The sequence below is a fragment of the Corvus hawaiiensis genome, chromosome 6, assembly GCF_020740725.1.
Source record: "Corvus hawaiiensis isolate bCorHaw1 chromosome 6, bCorHaw1.pri.cur, whole genome shotgun sequence".
In the NCBI taxonomy this organism is placed as follows: Eukaryota; Metazoa; Chordata; class Aves; order Passeriformes; family Corvidae; genus Corvus; species Corvus hawaiiensis.
Window position 1 is genome coordinate 65,629,234 of NC_063218.1, and position 20,935 is coordinate 65,650,168.

Consider the following 20,935-nt stretch of genomic DNA (forward strand, 5'->3'; position numbering starts at 1 on the left):
TTTGTACAGTGCTCCCAAACCAGGAAAGTCCATGTGTCTAATACCCAAGGAAATCAGTGTTTGCTGTGTCTGAGCACAGGAGCATGAAAGGAGGTGAGACCAGTCTGTCACCACTATCCTGCCATTCAGGGCTGCTCTGGGAAGCTGCTTATGGGGCTCCGTGGAAAAACAAGCTCAGGAATGTTTTCCTGGCCTGCGGGGAAGGGCCAGCAGTCCAGCGCTGCTCCGGTCCGGGAGTTGCCACAGCACAGAGGTGCCCACGTCACAGCAGGGAGCAGCCAGGCAGGCAGCTGGGAGAGCTGGGGTGCAGGAGCTGGGGCTACGGCCCATGTGCCCCTCAGACAGGAGGCAGCTTTGGGCTTTGAAGCCATTTTTGCGTGTCACGGGCCATGGGCAAGGGCAGCTCAGGGGGCCACTTCCTGAAGAAGCTCTTGGACCACATTTCTCTGTCACAGCACATGCAGCAGGATCCCTGTGACCCACCAGCACCCTGAATCCCATCGCTGGCAGGCAGGGGCTGCGGGTCCCCACGAGGATGGGTGCGCATCAGGGGCTCCCTGGGCTGCACACCTGGTTAGGGGTATGGGGGGAGGGGGGTCTTCGGGCTGCAGGGCGGGGATACAGGACATGGAGAGGGGTCCAGGGGGGCAGGGCAGGGATACAGGGACATTGAGAGGGGTCCCAGGGGGGCAGGGCGGGGGTACAGGGACATTGAGAGGGGTCCCGGGGGGGCAGGGCGGGGGTACAGGGACATTGAGAGGGGTCCCGGGGGGGCAGGGCGGGGGTACAGGGGGACCCGGGCTGCAGGATAGGGATACAGGGACAGCGGGAGGTGCCGGGCCGCAGGATGAGGGTACAGGAACAGAGGCGGGAAGGGTCCCTCGCCCCCCGCCGCCGCCACCGGGGCGGGCGGGGCGCGGTGACGCCGCGCGGCCCCGCCCCCGGCCCGGGGCGCTCGGTGCGGGCGGGGCCGGGCGGAGCGGGCCGGGAGCGGCGCCGCGGGTGCGCGCAGGGGCGAGGGGCGGCCCGGCCGTGCGCGGCTCCGGCCCCGGCGGGGGCGGGCAGAGCCCTGCGCCGCGCCGAGCATGCGAGAGCCGCCGGGGCGGGCGGCAGCGGCGCAGCCAGCCGGGGCCGCGGCCGGGGCGGCGGAGCCATGCTGCTGGCCTCGGCCGTGGTGGTGTGGGAATGGCTGAACGAGCACGGGCGGTGGCGGCCCTACAGCCCGGCCGTCAGCCACCACATCGAGGCGGTGGCCCGCGCCGGGCCGCGGGCGGGCGGCAGCGTGGTGCTGGGCCAGGCCGACAGCCGCCTGGCGCCCTACATCATCGACCTGCAGTCCATGCACCAGTTCCGCCAGGACACCGGTGAGTCGGCCCCGCGGCCCGCACGGCCGGGCGGGCGGGCGGGCGGGGGGCTCCCGGTGTCCCCCGCTCCGGGGCTGCGCCGTGCGGCCCCGCCGTGCCCGCTCCCGCACCGCCCGGCCGCGATGCCGGCTCGCCCGATGTCCTCCCACCTGGTCCCCAGGTCCTCGCCCTGCCCTCGCTGCCCAGTCCTGCCCACGCATCCGTGGTCCCCCCCCCGCCCCCCGGGGTCGTGCTGCCCGCCCTCCTCGCTGCTGCAGCGCCCCGTGCCCTGTTGCACCCACCCCGTGGCCTTTCCTTCTCCCTTCAGGGGAGCCCGTCTCCTGCACACCCTTCCCAGGGCCGTGCCCGGCTCCCTCTGTGCTGTGCCGGAGCCGCCATCGACCTAGAGCTGAATGGCACTTGGGTGACAGATCCTGCCCTCCCTGGGGGATGGCAGCCCCGGGGCAGCGGCGCAGGTGGAGGGATGCTCGAGGAGGGCACGGGCAGGTGGGTGGGTCCCCAGCGTGATGGGCTTGTCCGGGGCACAAGCACCCGTGGCAGGGCATTAGCATGGGGGGGTTGTGACCCCCCCAGCGCCCCCGTGATGGCCAGCGTGCTTTGTCCCTGGGGTGCAGCAGAGCGCCCAGACACGCTCCTTTGTCCCTCTTTCCCCAGCAGCCCTGGGGGCTGGCGGCGACCCTCCCCTGCCCGTGGGCGTGGGGACAAGGGACCTCTGCGAGCAGGGGGGCTGGGGACCAGCTTCTGAGGGCTATTGTTGCCCAGGGTGGAGGACTGAAAGGGAGATTGTTCTGTCTCTCCCTGGGTTGCTGGGGATGTTGGTATTTTGGGTCATTAAACAGCTCTGATTTGGGGGGGTCGCGACCCTGGCAGGCCCTGAATAGCTATTGTTCCCTTTCTTCCCCTGTTGAATGGGAGGCCGGCTGGCGGCGCGGGGCTGGGAGAACACACAGCATTCCCACACTGCTGCCTGGGGACCGCCAGATGCCGCATGCTGCCGCCGGATTAGGATAAATCACTGCCCCGCTCCCCTCGGCTTTTCTGCCCCGGGTGCCCCTTGGCAGGACAGGGCGGCTGGCTTGGCTTGGCTTGGCTTGGCTGGGGTGTAGCTCCACCCCACGCCCCTTAGCAGGGTGCTGATAAACACCTTTTCCTCCTTATCCTGCTCGTGTCCCTGCGGGACCTGCGGTGGCGGCTGCTCCCCGCGGAGAGGTGGGGCGGGGGGGAGGTGAGAAGGGACTGAAATTCTTGCAGGCTTTGCAGGACACGTGGTGAAAAGCCGAAGCAGCAGACTTGTTATTGCTTCTCTCTGAGTGCTTTCTTGTTCCTCACGCTGGGCTCAGCCATGGAGTTCTGCAGAAGGACCTGGAGGCAGCAGTGCTTGTCCCACCTGTTACCCAAAACACCTCTGGACATTAGTGACACGCTCGGGATGGGACGCTTGGCCTGCCCTGCCCTGCTGTGAGCTGTCCCAAAGAGGAAGGCTCTCTCCTCATGGCAGGAGTTTGCAAATTTTGTGTCCACGCTTTGAATGCGTCCTAGTTGACTGGGAGTGGTGGGAAAGGAAACGCCTAGCCAAAATAAGGATGCAGGGCACAAAGCCTTGGTGCTTTGTGCTCTCATCCTACTCCTGATGTTTGCTGATGGGGCAGCGGGAGCTGGGCATGGGGCCCCGCTCGAACTCCTTAGCTTGGCCTCCCAGGGATTTTCCCTGTGCCACAGTGGGGGTTTTCATTGTGGGCTGGTTTGGCAGCTGCAGATGGTGGGGCTGGCACGAGCCCCGCTCCCCTACGTGCGTGAGGGCCCCTGTGTGTCACTGCTGGGGGCTCGGAGCTGCCCCTCAAATCTTTCATTCACCTGCTCCAGCCCAGAGGTGGGAGGGAGACAGGCACTGCAGGGCTCGGGTGCCCTAATGCCTGGTTTCGTCAGGCTCCCGCGGGAGGCCCCTGGGAACAGGCTGGAGCAGCCAAGCCTTGCGGTTCTGTGTTTCCCCATCAGGACTGAGTGGCTCCGCACGGGGGCTGTGGGCCAGTGGGGGTGAAATCTGCCCTTCCCTTCAGCCCAGTTGCACGGGGGGTTCCCCCCGCCCTCCCCCAGGCTGTGGGGCTCCCTGCCCTCTGGGGAAACCGAGGCACACCAGTCCCCGGGCAGGGCGGGGACAGCAGCGGAGCCGGAAAGCCGTGCTGTCCCTGCGTGGAACGGCACTGGCGGGGCAGGTTGGGGTGGTTTCGCTGCCTGCCCACGGGTGGGTGCTGGCGCCAGGGTCTGACGGCGTCTGTCGCCCTCCCTCAGGCACCATCCGGCCCGTCCGGCGCAGCTACTACGACCCGTCCTCGGCGCCGGGCAAGGGAGTCGTCTGGGAGTGGGAGAATGACAGCGGGACGTGGACGCCCTACGACATGGACGTGGGCATCACCATCCAGCGCGCCTACGAGAAGCAGCACCCCTGGGTGGACCTGAGCGCCATCGGCTTCTGCTACGTCATCGACTTCGCCACCATGGGCCAGATCAACCGGCAGACCCAGCGCAAGCGCCGCGTCCGCCGCCGCCTCGACATGGTCTACCCGCTGGTGTCGGGCACCCTGCCCAAGTCGCAGTCGTGGCCGGCCAGCCCCGGGGCGGCGGCGGCCCCTCCGGTCCCGGCCTGCACCTGTCCCCAGTGCCTCCTGGTCATGAGCATCAAAGCCACCGCCGGCCCCAGCGCCGCCACCCTGCAGCCCCGCAAAGCCGCCCCCGCGCCGCCGGCCACCCCCAAGCCCCCGCTGCCCGCGGCAGGGCCGAAGGCGCCGGACGGCGTGGCCGTGGTGCGCGGCTCGCTGAAGCCGCTGGCGGCGCAGGGTGGCCGGCGGCAGGCGGCCAGCACGCCCGCCCTGAGCTCGGCCAGCGCCTCCGGCAGCCCCCCCGGCGTGGGCAGCGGCAAAGCCCCCCGGCCCGGCCTCGGCACCCTGAACCGCAGCCACCTGCAGCGCCTGGCCATCGCCCAGTCCCGCGTGCTCATCGCCTCTGGGTGAGTCCCGCTGCCTGCCGGCCACGGGGTGCCCGGCACAGACCTTCCTCCCTCCCCGGGGCGCAGAGGGGCCGCAGCCCCCGCCGCAGGGGTCTGCCGCCCCTGAGCCTGGTGGGAGACGCCCCGGTGGTCCCCAACCTCCCGTGGAGGGTGGTGGGTTCTGCCGGGCCCCTCGCCTTCCCCGCTGGTGCCTGGGGACTGGAGCAGGGATGGGGTGGCTCCTGCATCTCAATGAAGAGGCTGGGGCTGCTCTTTCTCTTGGAGTCAGGGGTTGGGTGGGGGACTGCGAAAGGCCCAAAGAAAAGCCATTCAGGCCCCATGAGAAGGGGTCCCTCCAGACCCCCACCCTCCAAAGACACTTTTTTGTGATGGGGTGGACGTTTAATGGGCCTGTTTCTCCCCTTTGTCTGTCTCTGCCGGCAGCCTTCTGTCGCAGCCTGGCCCCTTTCCTCTCCCTCTCCGTCCTCCCCCTTCCCTCTGCTCCTGACCTGCCGGGAAACTTTCCCATGGAAGAGAGCCCCAAGGGGGGGGGGGGGTGGGGAAAGAGCTGTGGCAGTGACGTGGCCATAAGGAGAAAAGAGGAAAAGAAACAACAGACTGGCCCAGGGAGCTGTGACAAAAAGGGGCCATGAATGGAGATGCAGGCAGGGTTTCTAAAGCGCCAGAGAAAAGGCGGTGGTGGGGCAGGGAGGGGCACGTTGCCCCACCGGGGGATTCTCTGTTTCCAGCCAGGGCCTGTGCAGTTGCTCGGGCAACCCTTGTGTTGCCCCTGGGCCCTGTGGGGATGTGGTGGGTGCCTCCTGCCCATCCTGATGTGGTCTCTGCTGGCTCCCCTCAGGGTCCCCACGGTCCCTGTGAAGAACCTCACCGGCTCCAGCCCCGTCAACCCAGCACTGGCAGGTGAGGATGGGGCCGCAGCGGGTGCTCGTTCCCGCGGGGTGGGGGGGACAAACAGCCCCAGTGGGGTGGGTTTTGGGGAGCGTCTGGGGTTCGGGGTGTCCCTGGTTTTCCTCGGTGCCATTTGCTACCTCCTTGCGCAGGGATCACGGGGATCCTCATGAGCGCAGCCGGGCTGCCCGTGTGCCTGACCCGGCCCCCCAAGCTGGTGCTGCACCCCCCGCCCGTCAGCAAGAGCGAGATCCAGCCCATCCCCGGCATCTCCCACTCCTGCCGCAAGACCACCAAGAAACAGGCCAAGAAGGGTAGGAGAGACTGTCCCTCCTGCCCTTCCTGGTTCCCCTGTGCCCCCCATCCCCTCTGCCGCCCCTGGCAGCGGGTTTCTCCCATCCTTTGACTCTCGCTCTCCCGCAGGTAAAACCCCAGAGGAGGTGCTGAAGAAATACCTGCAGAAGGTGCGGCATCCGCCGGATGAGGTGCGAGCGGCGGGGCTGCGCCGGGGCGTCCGGGGGGCTCTGCCCTGGGATGAGCTCTGCCCTGGGATGAGCCACCGGGGACCCAGCGATGCCACGTGCAGGGATCTGCCGCCGCCCTGCGTGGCTCTGCCCTGTCCCCAGGAGGGGCCGTGTGCTGCAGGGTGGTGGCCCGGCCCGGGGGTGGGCGCCGGTCCCTGGGTGAGAGCAGCGCAGCCCATCAGCACCCGTCCCTCTGATCCCTGTTCTCCCCTCCGGCACAGGACTGCACCATCTGCATGGAGCGTCTCTCTGCCCCCTCTGGCTACAAGGGGCCCCAGCCGGCCGTGAAGCCTGACCTCGTGGGGAAGCTGGTCAAGTGCAGCCACGTCTTCCACCTCCACTGCCTGGTGGCCATGTACAACAACGGCAACAAGGTGAGAGGGTGCAGCCCTGGGGGACCCCCAGCTCAGCCACCTCAGCTGAGCTCCATGAGCTCTCCACGGGACAGAGCTCCAGCCCGGCTGCCCTGGAGGGCTGTGAGCTCCTACCCCGACTCAGAGTTTAGTTTTTATCAGCAGCAAGCGCTTGGGGAGTGCGAAATCAGAACCCGGGGCTGTGCGCGTGTGTTGCCCCCCACTATGCCCGGTTTTGTGTGCTTGTTTTCCTTCCCAGGGTGGACTTTGATCCCTGCATGTTTGAGCAGAGCTACCTGGAATCTGGTGCCAAGCAGTGCTTCTCCAGCCACGGGAGGGTTTTTGCAAATACCCCTCGTGCTTGACACTCCCTGGGAAACGCACTGTTTGGAGATTTTCAATATTTATTGTATTTCCCTCTTTGAAAAAAAACAAAACAAAACAAGCCACCAAATCAGAGCTAGGGAAAGCAATGAGGACTGGAAAGCTGATGGGAAGAGAAACGCAGACCTCGTGGTTTTGGTTGAAGTTGTGTAGTGAATTCTCCCAGCCCTGTCCCAGGCTTCCTGAGAGCTCTTCAAATGATGCTTTTCCCAATTAAAACAGCATTCAGTGCTGCTCAGGGACTCAGTGCCTGGCGTGGCTCGGTGCTGGGGATCCTGGTTTCACTGTGTGGCCCTTTTCCTGCTCTCAGGATGGGAGTCTGCAGTGTCCCACCTGCAAAACCATCTACGGGGTGAAGACGGGGACGCAGCCTCCCGGGAAGATGGAATATCACATCATCCCCCACGCGCTGCCCGGCCACGCCGACTGCAAAACCATCCGCATCATCTACAACATCCCCCCGGGGGTGCAGGTGGGTCTGGGGGGGGAAATCACCTGGGGGGGGTGGTCCTTGTTGCTGCTGAATCCCCCCCAGGTCATGCTACAGCTCGTGCCTTGACTCGGGAGCTGCTCGTCCATAAGGATGTTGTGGGAAGTCTGGGGTGTATCTGCGTCAAAGTGCTGTCCCTGTCTGCTTGGGGGGGGGGGGGGTGGGGGGGGGGTGGTGGCCATTAGTGCCCACCAAGGCTTGGGGGATGCCCAGAGCATCCTTTTGAGCTCCAAAAGGGTTTTCTTCTCCCACTTCCCACATCGCAGGGACCGGAACATCCAAACCCTGGGAAGAGCTTCACGGCCCGTGGCTTCCCCCGGCACTGCTACCTGCCAGACAGTGAGAAGGGCAGGAAGGTGAGCTGGCCAAGGTGTGCCAGGGTGGGAAAAGCAAACATGGCTTAAGAGGGGGAATGTGGGTGGAGGTTTTCCCCGCAGCCCCATCCAGCAGGCTCTGCGGGAGCCCCGTGACCTTCCCGTGCAGGCTGGTCCCTCTGTTCTGGCTGGGGCGGGAGGCTGGGCTGGGACGCTCCGGGAGGCCTTGCCTGCGGGTCGCCCGCGTTGCCGCGCTCGCTTTGCTGCCTGCCCCGTTCCCGGCCTCCGCAGGTACTGAAGCTGCTGCTGGTGGCCTGGGACCGGCGCCTGATCTTCGCCATCGGGACCTCCAGCACCACGGGCGAGTCCGACACGGTGATCTGGAACGAGATCCACCACAAGACGGAGTTCGGCTCCAACCTCACTGGCCACGGCTACCCCGACATCAACTACCTGGACAACGTCCTGGCCGAGCTGGCGGCCCAGGGCATCACGGAGGAGAGCCTGGCGCAGGAGAAGGACTGAGACCGCGGCGAGGAGGCAAGGAAAGGGTTGCCTGTGCCGGCACCTGCCAGGATAAAGCTGCTGGAGATACCTGCCTGGGGGCTTTTCAGGGCACACCTGCAGCCCCCTGCTCCCAGTGGCAGCCGCGCAGTGCCCCGGGCTGGCTGGGAATGTGGGAGAAGGTCCTTTTGGCCATCCCCTTCACTCCTGCAGGGCGGGAACATCCCCACACACAGCTGGGGGGCTTCAGGCTGGCTTGGCCACCCCTCTGGATGGTGTCCTGTCCTTGCTGCCACTGTGCTGAGGGCTTGGGGGGTGCCAGGCTCCCCTCTCTCCTCACCTGTGCCGGTCCCAGCCTGACCCAGCACCCCTGGCACCCGCCTGGGGCTGGGACCTGGCTCGGGGTGGGAGCTGGGGCCGCGGGAGTCCCCCTTGCCCTGCCTCGTCCCTCTGACGTTCGTTTGTTTGTTCGTTCTGTCCGGTACCTCCCCTCCGGTCTCCCGTGTCCGTGGAGGTTGGGGGGTCCCTGGGCTGCCTCGGCTCCCCCCAGCCCTGTGCCCCCTGCTCCTCTTGGCTGTGTCTGAGCTGTGCCCTGCAGGGTCCCCTTGTCTGGGCTGCCCCCGCCTCTGCGGGCCAGGGAGGGGCTGGCGGGTGGTAGGAGGAGGGGGGGCGGGACAGGGACATCCCAGCCCCCCGCAGTGGGTTCCTTGAACTGTTCGTATGGGGGCGTCCCCGCGTTGGAATTTCTATATACCTCGTGTTTTGGGGTTTTGTGGTATATATGTACATATAGGGGGGGCGTTTGGGGAGGCAGCCTGGGAGAACGCGGTGCTGCAGCCGGGCCGGGACTGGGCACGGTGGTGCTCGGGGTTGGGACAGGGGTTTGTGGGGCCCCCCCACCCCGGCAGGGCTCTGCCCCACGGGAGGGCTGTCACCTGTGGGTCCCCATGGGGCCAGGTGGAGGTGGGGTGAGAACTGTCCCCCTTCCTGCACCCAGAGAGGCCTTGGGGGGGTCTGGAGGGGAAGGTGGCTGCTGAGGGGTTGGCGTGGGCTGGGCCAGAAGGGTGGTGTGGGTAGGAGAGTGTGGGTGATGTGGGTGGGGGAAGTGTGTTCCAAGGCTCTGGGGGTCCCTGCCAGTCCCCTGGGGTGACTGGGCCTTGGAGAGCCCTGGGCTGGTGGAAGATGGCCCTGCCCAGGGCAGGGGTTAGGAACGAGAGGGTCTGTGGGTCCCTTCCATCCCAAACCAGGGATTCGTGGGGCCTCTCGGAGCCGCCTGTGCTGGGTGCTGGGGGGTCCCTGCCCCTCTGTGCTGGCGGGAGGGGGGGCCCATCCTGCTGTGCATCGTTCTGTTGTTGCTGTTTTTCCTCTCCGTGGCCTGGAGGGTCCGTCACCCCCGTGGCCACCCCGCGGAGGGGCTGGGGGTCAATAAAGCGGATGGCAGGGGACTCTGGCGGTCCCTGCACGGCCTGGCCTCTCTGTTGTCTTCTGTCAGTCATCTGTGTGGCCAGGTGAGCCAGGGCCACTGTGGGCAGGGCCAGGCGCCCCGAGTCCCCCTGATGGCGCTTTGCAGCGACCTGTCCCCAGCCACCCTCAGCGTGGGTTGTTATCTTCTACCTCAAGGGAGAAACCCTCTTTCCCCAGGCACACGCCCCTGTTTGGGTGGCTCTCAGCGGTGTGGTTTCTCCTCCACGCACGCCCTGGGTTTTCCCCAGTGCGGACAAAGCCTGTCTGGAGCTATGCAAAACCCTCTGGGCGAGGAAGGGGAGGGTTCCCCCGTCCTCCTCGGTGCCAGCCCGATGGCTCTTACTGTGAGTAAGTCTTTCCACGACGTGACTTTTTTTTTTTCCTTTTTTTAATGCTCTGTTGACTACACGATGAGTTGCTGGCTGAAATAAAACTGCTCCGTGCCTCTCTGCATGCGTGTGTATATCTATCCCGATAGATATACATGGAGACGGGGGTTGCAGCTTGCAGCATGCAGGATTTGGGCGATAACCCTCCGCGGGGCCGCTCCGCTCCCTCCTTTTCCTGCGGGTTTGGGGCTTTGGGGACGAGGGGAGGGGGTGCTCAGGGCACCGTGCCCTCCGGCTCCTGCTGGTACCCCTCGCCCACGCTGAGCACGGTGCAGTGCTCGGGGCTGGCGGGGGCCGGGCTGTCCCCTGTGCCCAGCGCGCGGTAGCCCCTGGCCCTGCAGCGCCGGCGGCCGTACCACGCTGTCCCCAGGACGGTGGCCAGCCCTGCCAGCACGGCCGCGGTGACTCCAGCCACCTCTCCCCCTGACAGCCCCCGGTCCCGGACCATTTCGGCCACGTGCCGGGCCTCGTCCGGCCGTGCCAGCCGCCACACGTGGCTCTGGCCGTCCCTGACCCAGGTGCTGTCCCCGTCCCGCACCAGCAGCGTGTCCACGGCCGGCAGGTTGGCGGGGGGCCGGGTGAAGGGGGGCAGGCGGGCAGGCGGCAGCGAGCCCCCCGTGAGGAGCCCGGCCTGGACGCAGAACTGCACCTGGCAGCTGTCACTGATGAGCGCCAGGTGCTGGCTGAAGCCCGGGGGACAGCCCTTGGCGTGGGGGTCCTCGGCCGTGCCCTGGTGCTGCCCGGCCAGGGGGTTCCCCGCCTGGCAGCTGAAGAAGCCTCCGAAGGGCACCGCGTACGCGGCCCCCCCTTCGTAATCCTGGCTCACGCACACTCTGAGCTCGCCGAAGAGCTTCAGCGGGAAGTAGCCCGAGGGACAGGACTGGGCTCCCGTGATGGGGTTGGCGCTGTGGGTGCTGAACAGCCCCCCGAAGAGGTATCCCGAGTTTGGGGCCGCCGGCCCGCTCGCAGCGCACCAGTAGGCACTGAACTGCACCCGGGAGAGCCAGAAGACGTCCTGGCACTCGCGGTGGCAGAAGATGCCCAGGGTGCACTTGTTGTGGCACTCCAGGTGGCTGTGACCCTCCTCCCGCTCCTGCACGCCCAGCAGCACCGGGGCGTAGGCGGCGGGGCAGGAGAAGGCCCCGGTGAGGGGGTTCCTCTGCTCCAGCGCCTGGCACAGCATGGCGGTGTCGGGGCCGGCCAGGCCGACGCACTCCTGGAAGACTCCCCCGAAGGTGAAGTTGGCCATGGTGCCCTTGCAGGAGCCGTCGTCGGTGTTGGCGTAGAAGTTGAAGTTGGGCGAGGAGGTGTCGGTGCAGCCCGGGGCGGTGTTGAAGGTGTAGTAGCGGCGGATGGCCAGCTCCACCCGCCGGGCCACCCTCCGCACCGTGGGCGCTGGCAGCTCCGGCACCGTGCTGGGCTTGATGAAGTAGAACAGGGGCAGCCCCGAGCGGTCCAGGGCCACCAGCTGGTTTTGAATCCTCTCCTGCCACGTCTTCAGGGTGATGCCTGGGTAGAAAGGAGTCCCACCGATGCTCTCCACCCGGGAGCTGGTGCGGTTCTCCAGGTACTGCTTGGTGAAGCCAGAGCTGACATCCAGGGATTCCTTGGTTCCCGCACTGATGATGCTGTGGAAGGCCACGCCGGCCGAGGCAGTGACAGCGCTCCGTGTGGCCCAGCTGTCCTTCAGGAAGGTGGCCTTGATCTGGTCCTCCTGTACCAAGGTGGCTCCTGCGTCCACGGAGGTGATGGCGTGGGTGCCGTAGCTGAGCACCAGCACCTCGGCCAGAAAGTCGGCCATCTGGGTCTGGTTGTTCTCCAGGTGGCTGGCGATGGTCAGCAGCTGCTTCTTGAAGCCCTTGTCCAGGGCTGCCTCAGGGTCGATCCTGGCAGTGTAAACCAGGTTCCTGACTTGCACCCGGGTGGTGACAGCCTGGTCTCTCACGTGGTGGGTCTTGGTGCGGTGGAAGTCGCTGGAGAACTTGCCGTTGATGGCGGAGAAGAGGGACAGCTCCAGGTTGATGGAGGCAGAGGTGACGCTCTGGTAATCTTTCCAGGACTCGATGATCTCGGAGTTGATGTCCAGGTTGCTCTGCTTGCGGGGGATAGTGAAGATCTCATCTGGGATGATGTAAGATCCATCCTCTGTGGTCTTGCACTGCGAGTAGCCCAGGTTGATGACTCTGCCCATATCCAAATTCCTGAGGTTATCCCAGCCCCCCCCCGGCAGAACTTCCAGCCGCGGGAGCTTCAAGGTCCTGCCGCACGCCCCAAACCCCGAAGAGGAGGAGAGCTCCTGGGGCTGCCCAGCCCCTGTCACCCGTGCCAGCAGTGCCCAGGTGAGCAAGATCCCCCAGAGCCCCCAGCCCATGGCTGAATGCCCCAGCCCTCACCAGTCCGAGCGGTGGGACAGGAGCTGGGAAAATGAGCTGGCTGAGGGAAACGGCAAAAGGGAAAGGAGAAGTGAGAGCTGAGGCATGTGAGAAATGACAGAGTGGAAGCTGAGGCCAGGGGGTGGGGAGCAGGAAGGTAGGTGTCTGCCCCTCCCTCAGCCCCGACATCTGCACTGGGGCCCTCTGCAGCCTCCTCCACCCCGCTCCCGTCCTTCTGCCAGGGTCTGCAGTGTCACCAGCTGGGGAAAGCAGCTCCTGCTTGGGAATGCCGAGCCACAGGTGCTGAGGATACCGATCCAGCGCTGCCCAGCCGGCTGGGCTTCAGCTTCAGCGGCACAGGGCAGGTGCTGCAAGTTTTGGAGAACAAACGGTTAAAGAAGTTTCTGCCGTGATAACTGTGACTCCTTCCATATAGACAGATTCACTTCCCCTGGTTTTGCTCCTGCGTTCCTCTTTCCAGGACACTTCTGCCTGGGAGGAGGCTGAAGAGAGAGCTGTGATGGAGGCAGAGGGGCCGTAGGTGCCTGTGTTTTTTCGCCAGGATAACGCCGGGAGTGGCGGGCGAAGGGATAACAGGAACACCGCTGCGGACGTCCTTGCTGGCTCAAGCCCCTGGTGTAGCTGGAAAACCCTGGTGCGGGGATTCTCGTCTTCACTGGGACATGCAGGCTGTGCGGTCACCTCACCTAAAACCTACCCACTGTGCCATGGGGGCAGTGGAACGGTTCAGGTTTTTCCCCCAGTATTTTGAGGAGGTGCTCCGAATTAGCCTGTTCCCGCCTTGCTTCCAGTGGTGAGATCCCCATCAGTCCCCTGGCATCTCTCCCGGGCAGTGCAGCTGGCTCTCAACGGTGTCATCCCTCCTGGCTGTGGGACAGCAAAAACCCCACGGCCAAGGGTAACCAGGGATTGTGGGGATGGAGAATTTAATGGCATCAGGGGGCAGCTGTGCCAGTTCAACTGATAAAAAAGTAAATCCAAGACTGCTCTAGAGCAGTACTGCTCCTGGATGTGTGTAAATACAGGGACACCTCTTTACTCTCAAGTGAGGGAGGTTTGTGGTTGTGGTGCCAGTTTACCCTTGAGAGTTCCAGGCTTTATTTCAGCTCCCCTGGCCGGGCCTGATGTGCAGCAGTGGCACGAGGGCCGGAGCCGGCGGCTGGCTCTGGGTGGGCTGATGCCGTCATGGCCCTGCCGGGTCTGGCAGCCTCCAGGGATCTCCCTGCAGCGGCAGCCTAGGGAAGGGATCAGACATCTCCTGGAACGGGAGAGTCCACTGCCTGGACTGCCTGGAGAGGGAACACGATGGAGCCTGAGGGGGAGACGAGACACCGTCCTTAGGGACATTTCCTGTGCCGTGGGGCAGCTGCTGGCCTGTGGCACTGGAGCTGAGGGGACTCCAAAACTGTGCGGGGTTGCCCTGGCCTCGATTTTTCCCCCCTTTTTTTGTGGGGGACGCCCGCATGCTTGAAGCACTGAGCTGCTGGTAAGTGCACTTGGATTCGTTTTGTGCCTTCTCTGGGGGGCGAGGAAAAAGAGAGGTGGACGAGTCTGGGGGGTGATGGTATCATTTGGGGAACCCCAATGTTTGTGGTGGGGGAGCGAGGGGGGAACCCCCCAAAAAAGGGAGGTCATAGCTCCAAAATGCCTGAAAATTCATTTATGTGTAAAATAGTAGAAAGTGTAAGGATTCTTATTTATACATATATTGAAAAATACTATTAATTTATTTCAAGATAAATCTGCGATATTATAGACAAGATTTTAGACTATAAGGAATTCTGAATATGGATCCATAGGGTTTGAAAGTAAAAATACAAAGTGCATGCATAAAAATGAAAAATAAAGGGCTTGAAAAAGTTAGACAAGGTGATCTGTATGAAGGACCTAGAAACAGCTCTGTGTATTCGGAGTTCTTTCTCTCTCCTCCCGCTGGAGCACCCGAAATCTGGGATCTGGGATGGGATTGAAATTGGGGTTTTAGCGGCACCCCTAAAACCCCTGCGCATGCGCGGTGACCTCTACACCTCAGTGCTGCCGCCTTGTGGGCACACCCGGTACTGCAGCTCCGAGCGCCCGCGGCTCTTCCCGCGGCTCCGCCGGCACCGGCACCGGCACCGGCACGTGGAGCTGGACCGGGACCACGACCGGGACAACGACCGGGACAACGACCGGGACCGGCCGTGCGGGGCCCATGGCCGGGTCCTGCCCCCGGGGCCGCTCCCGGCAGGACCCGCGGCCGCTGTGCCGGGAGCGCAGGCGCGGAACCGGGAGCGGCAATGGCGGAGCGCCGGGAGCGGCAGTGGCGGGGAGCGCGGGGAGCAGCGCGGCCGGGCCGGGGACACCGGGGCGGCTGCTCCGGGCTCGGAGGTGAGCGGGGAACGGGGACAGCCCCGAGCGGACGGCGGGGACGGGCCGGGGAGGGAGCGGGCGGGGGAAGCGGGGGGACCCGGTGTCCCGGCGGAGGGAAAGCTGGTTAAAGGATAAAGATGCAGAGGAACAAGTGCTGTAAACCCCCCTGGCTCTCTGAGAGAGCAAACCTTCCAGTAATGCCAGTACATCGCTCTGAGAGACTCTGGGATCACAAGGTTTTCCAGGAAAGCAAAACAAGGGCAGAGATGAGGGAATAAGCTTCCAGTTAAGAATGGTTTGGTGGGTGTAGGAATGATTCTTGTATGTTTGATGCTTCCCTTTTTATTCCTGGTATAATTTAAAAATTATTCCTTTAACAAATTCCTTTAACAAATGAACAAATTTGAGAATTTAAATTTGAGAGGAAACAATGCAAAATGAACGCATGGAGAGGTCATGGAATCATCCTGGACTTGCGGAATGGTTGGAGATGGAAGGGGCCTTATGGATCACCTCGTTCCATCCCCTGCCATTCCATCCACTAGCCCAGGGTGCTCCAAGGCCCATCCAGCCTGGCCTTGGACATTTCTAGGGATGGGGCAGCCACGATTTCCCTGGGTTTACGGGCACAAGAGGGAATTTCCAGCAGGAACTGAGGGGTTTCCCTTGCTCTGCCTGGCCCTAGCAGGGCTTTGGGAGGCAGAGGCTGTGGGAACAGGAGCTTTGTCCACTGCCTTGGGGGAGTCTCTGATGTCCCAAAACCCAGCAGAGCAAGTGGTTGTGGTTTAACATCCCGTTCAAAGGAGATGCCAGGCCAGGAACGGGAATGGGCTGCAGAGCAGGGATGGTGCCCAGCAGAGGGGTGACTGTCCAGGGGGTCCCAGCAGTCCATCCCTGCTGCCCAGGTTTGGGATGAGCAGGCTGGTGACTGTCCCTGTGCTTGCTCTGCAGGATGAGGAAGCCAGGCCTGCTGAGGAGGAAGATGAGGAGGTGTGGGAGGATGGAGACAGCGGCCACCAAAGGCTGGGGAAGGCACAGATCCAGGTAGGAGACGTTGCCTTGCGAGGAGAGGGACTTGTCTGTCCCGTTGGAATTTGGGGCGTGAGGCCAGTGGAACAAAGGCTTTGATTCCATTTTCTTGCTTGGGTTTTCACGTGCCTTAAGAGAGCTTTGTGAAAATGTCATTATCCCTGATTGAGTCTCTGAAAAACAGGGATTGAAGCTTTCAGAAGGGGCCCAACCCTGCCTGCATGTATCCAAGTGCAGCCCACCCTCCCTGTTTTTGTGTCATCCTTTGCTGCTCTTCCCTGTTATTACTATTATTGCTGCTATTACTACTATTGTAAATTCCCACTCCATTTCTTCCATAGCCCTTTGCTTCCCAGACGTGGTGCTTTAGGCAGGCCCCTCCAGCCTGGGAAGGGGCTTTTGGCTCCAGAGTCATTCCCAGTCCCCATGAGCAGCTGGAGCTGTGCTGTCCCCAGCAGGTGCCTTTCCTTCCTTCCCTGCTGCACTTTGGTTTTCGAGGGCTCTCTGGGGGGCTGAGGGAGAAGTTCTTTGTCATTCCAGGGCAGCATAAGCCCTGATCCCACTAAAAGCAGGAGGAATCATTTCATCCTTGTTTTTGGATACACATCTTGTGTTTTCTCTCTGTTGCTGACACCGTGTGGTGAAGCAGCAGCTCCCAACTTTTCAGTGCTGCTCCCAGTTTTGTTCGTAGCTGGTAAACAAGAAACAGTAACTTGCTGCCTTGGGGTAATTGGATTAAGGACAAGGCCTCCCTCTTCATTAATATTCCAGAGAAAAGCTGCCAAGGAATAAAGTGAGACCTTCCCCCAGTGAAAACCTGCCCAGTCCCATGCTGAGTTTGCACACACACAAGGCTCAATCCCTGCTGGAAACCCTGTCACAGCCCCCAGATAAATGTGCAGTTTAAGGTCTCACAGCCTCAACTGGAAAATGTCCTGCCTCTGGATGTGGAAAATCAGTTTTTCATTGTTACAGCACCAGCTGAAGGTAATTATGAAGTGGTGCAATGGTTTTTATGTTGTGTGCATGGAGGAAATTCACAGGAGCAGCCAATGCTGCTCCACCTTCATGGACAAGCCTCTGGGTGTGGGATCTTGATTTGTGGGTGTGAAATTTTCTCACAGAATCCTCTGAGGCTGAAACAAAGACAAGGAACTTTTCTGGGATGGGAAGAGCCAGAGCGAGTTGTTGTGGGAAAGGAAAATGAAAGATGGTAAGTGCTAAAACCTTTGTTCTTCCCTTGTCCTGAGCTCTGTAATCGGGAATGGGTCAGCTCTGGAAATTTCCTGGAGACACTGGAGAATGATCCCTGGTCTACTGAAAAGCGGGAAAATCCCACTGGCAAAATGCAGACCCTGAGGGAGGGCAAAAAGAGCAGGACCTCGGCCTGCGAATGAGAAAGGAGAGACAAATGTATGGCTCATCCTGTGCCTCAAGGGACCAGGAAAAGCCCTTGGCTGAAAAACTGAAGTGTGTAGATGCAAAAATGCTGCTAGCGAGGATTTTCTTGCTGTTTTCTAAATCTGTGAGAGACTTTTCTCTCTCACAGAAGAGGTAGCAGGGAATGTAAACAACCAAGCCACCTGCAACCTTGAAAAGTCTTGTTTATGGTACAGTAGAAAAATATTTTGACAATGGATGCTTTAGGATTTTAGCCAATCACCCCAAGGGGTGGCTGATCCTTGTCCAATTAGACTATAAAGAAAAACGTCTATAAAAGAGTTTGTAAAATAATTAAATAAATCAATCTTGCTGCACAATTCCTGCCTGCTGGATCTTCTCTCCTCCTCCTCCCTACGGCTGCGGGACACGGTGATATACCCTAGGGCCTCGGCCTGCGGTAATAGAAGTGCTGTTACCCAGGGAGCCCCTGCACAGCCCCTGGGGATTGGGCTCATCCTGGCTTCCTTTCCAGAGCAAGAGGAGCACCCCACGGTGCTGTTTGAGACGTTCCTGACTGGAGCTGGGGCTGACTGGGCACTTTCCCATTTTTCTGTAGCAAATGGGCCATGACAAGGGAATTGGCTCCAACAAGGCCAAGGGTCAGTGTGGGCTCTGCGGCGAGAACAACACCCAGAGCTGGACAGAGAAGGGGACCTTCACCCACACTCCCAAAAAGGCGGGAAGGAAAAACACCTGCCTGCAGCTCCTGGAGCTCTGGGGTTTCTGGCACACTCAGGGACATGAGGGGATAATGCCAGAATCATTCAAACCTTGGGAATAATGGACTTAATAGCACCCCTCAAGCCTGTTCCGGGCAAGCTCCTGACCATCGGCCACTGGTTGCAGATGGCTGTGGAAGTGATGGAGGTGTTCAGGGAATGCTGATTGTTTTTCCCTCGTTTTGGCAATCTGGTCAATGAAAATATTAATTGATGTCTTCCATCAGGGAAACATTTAAGCAAGAGGTGCCAGAAAGAATTGGAGTTTCTGATTTTAAGTCTCCAACTTAAAATCCCCCCTGGATGGTCACCAGTGCAATTCCCACGGACTGGTCACCTTGGCCAGGAGTGTCCAATCCTGCTGTCAATGCATTGGGCCGGGGTCTCATTTTCATTTCATGTAAAGACCCTCTGGGTGCCCCCCAGTCACTGGAAGGACCGGACTGGGCTCCCAGGGCAGTAATTCCAGGTGCTCTCTTCATGGCAATAGCACAGGAGCCTTCCCCTTGGCCAGAGGAGCGGCCAGTGCCTCCCTCAGTCCACAAATCCCCAGGACAGAACACAGAGAAAGGAACAGGAATATGGAAATGCCCCACAGTGGGAGTTTGTGTTGCTCTGGATTAAATTTTGGATTTATAATGTTAAAGGGGGGGGTGTGGAGGGGCTTTTCTCTCTCTCCTGTTCATTATTGTTACCACTGCTCTTGTTGCTCTCACTGTCACTATGTGTTGTCATTACTCTCAAATGATTGCATTTGTCTTGGTTTCCATTCTTAAACTGTTCTGAGCTGGAATTTTGTCTCTGGTCTCTTCCCCATCCCACGGGGGGTGAGGGAGCGGCTGCTGGTGCCCAGCTGGGGTCCAGCCATGGCCCCGGGCACTTCTGGGGGCTCCGAACCCGAGGGACAGGAGCGGTTTTGGGCTCACAAAAAGAGACCCAGTGCTGCGTTTCGGGGGCTCAAAAGCAGGCGCAGAGCTTAAAAACAGAGACTGAATCCTGCACTGTGGAGTCCTGAGCGCAGGCTCCTATGGCCAGAGTTGGGACTCAGAAACAGTGACTAAATCCTGTTCTCAGGGCTTGAGGAAGAGAGCGAGTCCTGTGTGTTCGGGCTCACAAAGAGAAACGGAAGTGCTGCGTTTTGCTGGCCCTGAATTAAAGCCCAAGTGCCGTGTTTTGATGCTCCAAGCGGGCTCTTGGGGCCAGGGCGAGTCTGTGTCTCTGGGCTCCGAGTCCTGCCTCAGGCACAGCCCGAAGCCGGGCTCGCCGGCCCCACGCAGCGCTCGGGAGCAGCGACTCAGCGCCGCGTCCGGGGCTGGCGGCAGAGCCCGGGGCCGCGTCGTGGGGCCCAAGGCGGGCTCCGGGAGGGGCTCAGGGCAGGGAGCGGAGCCCGGCCCGGCGCGTCGGGCCCGGCTCGGGATCCCGGGGCTGCCCGGGCGCCGGCAGAGCCCCGGCTCCCCGCGGAGAGCCGGCCGGAGCAGGAGCGGCAGCGCCGGGCTCGGCCCCAGCGCCCGGAGCGGCTCCTGCCGGTGCCGATCCCAGCCCCGATCCCGCCGGGGGAGAGGCGGCACCGCCCGGGACCCGCAGCGGCCGCCGGCAGGAGCCGGAGCCCCGGTCCCGGGAGCGGCCCCGGTGCGGCCCCGGTGCGCGGGGCGGGTCCGGCCCGGCAGAGAGGGGCGGGGCCCCGAGCGATGGAGCCGCCCCCGTGCCGGGCAGGGCGGGCCCCGGGGCCGGGCGGGGCCGGGGCTCTGGGGCGGTCCCGGGCGGGGCCGAGCGGGGCCGGGGGCGGCTTCAGGGGCGGGGCCGGGCCCGGCTCAGGTGCGCGGGGCGGGGTCCGCACAGGTGCGCGGGGTCCCAGGGCGGCTGCGCGGGGCGGGGCCGAGGTGATTTAAGCCCCCGAAATCGCCCCCGCCGCCATTTGCTCCCTCAGAGCTCGGGGAGGCTGTGGCCGGGTCGGGCTCCCCCGGCGTGGCCCGGGAGAGGCCCCCGCTCCCCCCTCTTTCCTCCCCCTCTTTCTTCCCCCTGTTTCTCCTGCCCTTCTCCTCCTCCTTCTTCCCCCGCTTATCACCTCTTTCCTACCCCCCCAGTTTCTTTCTCTCTCCCCCACACCCTCCCTGTCTCTCCCAGCCCCCCGCCTGCCCTCTCCCCAGCGCCCCCCACTCTCTCTCCCTGCTCCCCTGTGCATCCCCGACCCCCGTACCCCTCCTTTCTCCTCGACCCCTCCTTTCTCCCCTCTCCGTACCCGGCTCCCCAACCCGACTCCCCTCTCTTCCCCCTCCTCTGACCATCATCCCTCCCCCTCACCCGACCTTTCCCTTCCCCCCTCGTTCTCCCCAAGCCACCCCGACTCCTCTCCCTACCCCATCTCATCCCTCCCCTTTCCCTCTTTCCTCCGCAGCCGCGGGGCTCGGGGCGCCGGAGAATAAAGCCCAGAGGGCTGGAGCCCGGCGCCCCTGCCCTCGCTGGAGCCCCGTGCAGTACAAAAACAGCGCCGGGGCTCCGGCTTTCCACACATCACACTGGGGATCCCCTCCTCAGGAGGGGTTCCCGAGGGGGTGGTGGGTTTCGGGGAGGGGGGTGTGTTGGGGTCGGGTGGGCCCCCTCCTCAGGAGGGGGTCCCGGGGTGGTGGTGGGTTTCAGGGAGGGTGGTGGGTTGGGGTAGGGTGGGCCCCCTCCTGAGGAGGGGGTCCCGGGGGGGTGGGGTGGGGTGGGCCCCCTCCGGAGGAGGGGGTCCCGGGAGGGGGTCAGGGTGGGCCCCCTCCGGAGGAGGGGGTCCGGGGGAGGGGGTGGGGCGGAGGGGGGACTTCCCCCCCCTCCAGTCCCCGCCCCCTCTCCCGGACCCCCTCCTCCGGACGGGGCTCCCCCCGGCCCCCTCCCCGGGACCCCCTCCTCCGGACCGGGGCCCCGGGGGGAGGGAGGGGGGGCGGGTGGGGTGGGGGGGAAACAGAGGGGGTCACGTCACTCTGCGGCATGAACAGACATAGAGACCACAGGCCAAACCGACAGCCCCTCCCGTCCAGGCCCCCCCACCCCACCCGCCCCCCCTCCCTCCCCCCGGGGCCCCGGTCCGGAGGAGGGGGTCCCGGGGAGGGGGCCGGGGGGAGCCCCGTCCGGAGGAGGGGGTCCGGGAGAGGGGGCGGGGACTGGAGGGGGGGAAAGTCCCCCCTCCGCCCCACCCCCTCCCCCGGACCCCCTCCTCCGGAGGGGGCCCACCCTGACCCCCTCCCGGGACCCCCTCCTCCGGAGGGGGCCCACCCCACCCACCCCCCCGGACCCCCCACCCCGCCGGGACCCCCTCCTGAGGAGGGGGCCCACCCGACCCCA

The 20,935-nt window shown here is 63.3% G+C and overlaps 3 protein-coding genes across 4 annotated transcripts; 2 read left to right on the plus strand and 1 right to left on the minus strand.

Annotated features, from left to right (window-relative positions):
• The first annotated feature begins 1,138 nt into the window (after positions 1-1,138).
• Positions 1,139-9,301, plus strand: DTX4 (deltex E3 ubiquitin ligase 4). Its single transcript, XM_048306698.1, has 9 exons — positions 1,139-1,364; positions 3,654-4,368; positions 5,207-5,268; positions 5,409-5,570; positions 5,680-5,741; positions 6,002-6,154; positions 6,828-6,989; positions 7,274-7,363; positions 7,613-9,301. The coding sequence occupies exons 1-9, from the start codon at positions 1,154-1,156 to the stop codon at positions 7,844-7,846; spliced, it is 1,851 nt and encodes a 616-aa protein (XP_048162655.1). The 5' UTR covers positions 1,139-1,153; the 3' UTR covers positions 7,847-9,301.
• A 525-nt stretch (positions 9,302-9,826) lies between these two features.
• On the minus strand, positions 9,827-12,098 carry MPEG1 (macrophage expressed 1). Its single transcript, XM_048306680.1, has one exon. The coding sequence runs from the start codon at positions 12,047-12,049 to the stop codon at positions 9,893-9,895; it is 2,157 nt and encodes a 718-aa protein (XP_048162637.1). The 5' UTR covers positions 12,050-12,098; the 3' UTR covers positions 9,827-9,892.
• A 187-nt stretch (positions 12,099-12,285) lies between these two features.
• On the plus strand, positions 12,286-18,407 carry LOC125327364. Of its 2 annotated transcripts, none has more exons than XM_048306807.1 (4): positions 12,286-14,441; positions 15,375-15,467; positions 16,577-16,665; positions 17,452-18,407. In XM_048306807.1, exons 1-4 carry the CDS (start codon positions 13,950-13,952, stop codon positions 17,645-17,647), a joined length of 870 nt encoding a protein of 289 aa, XP_048162764.1. In that variant the 5' UTR covers positions 12,286-13,949; the 3' UTR covers positions 17,648-18,407. The 2 variants fall into 2 exon arrangements, with proteins under 2 accessions (XP_048162764.1, XP_048162765.1); XM_048306808.1 differs by lacking the exon at positions 17,452-18,407 and adding an exon at positions 16,224-16,439 and having other exon boundaries at positions 16,577-17,006.
• The last annotated feature ends 2,528 nt before the right edge of the window (positions 18,408-20,935 follow it).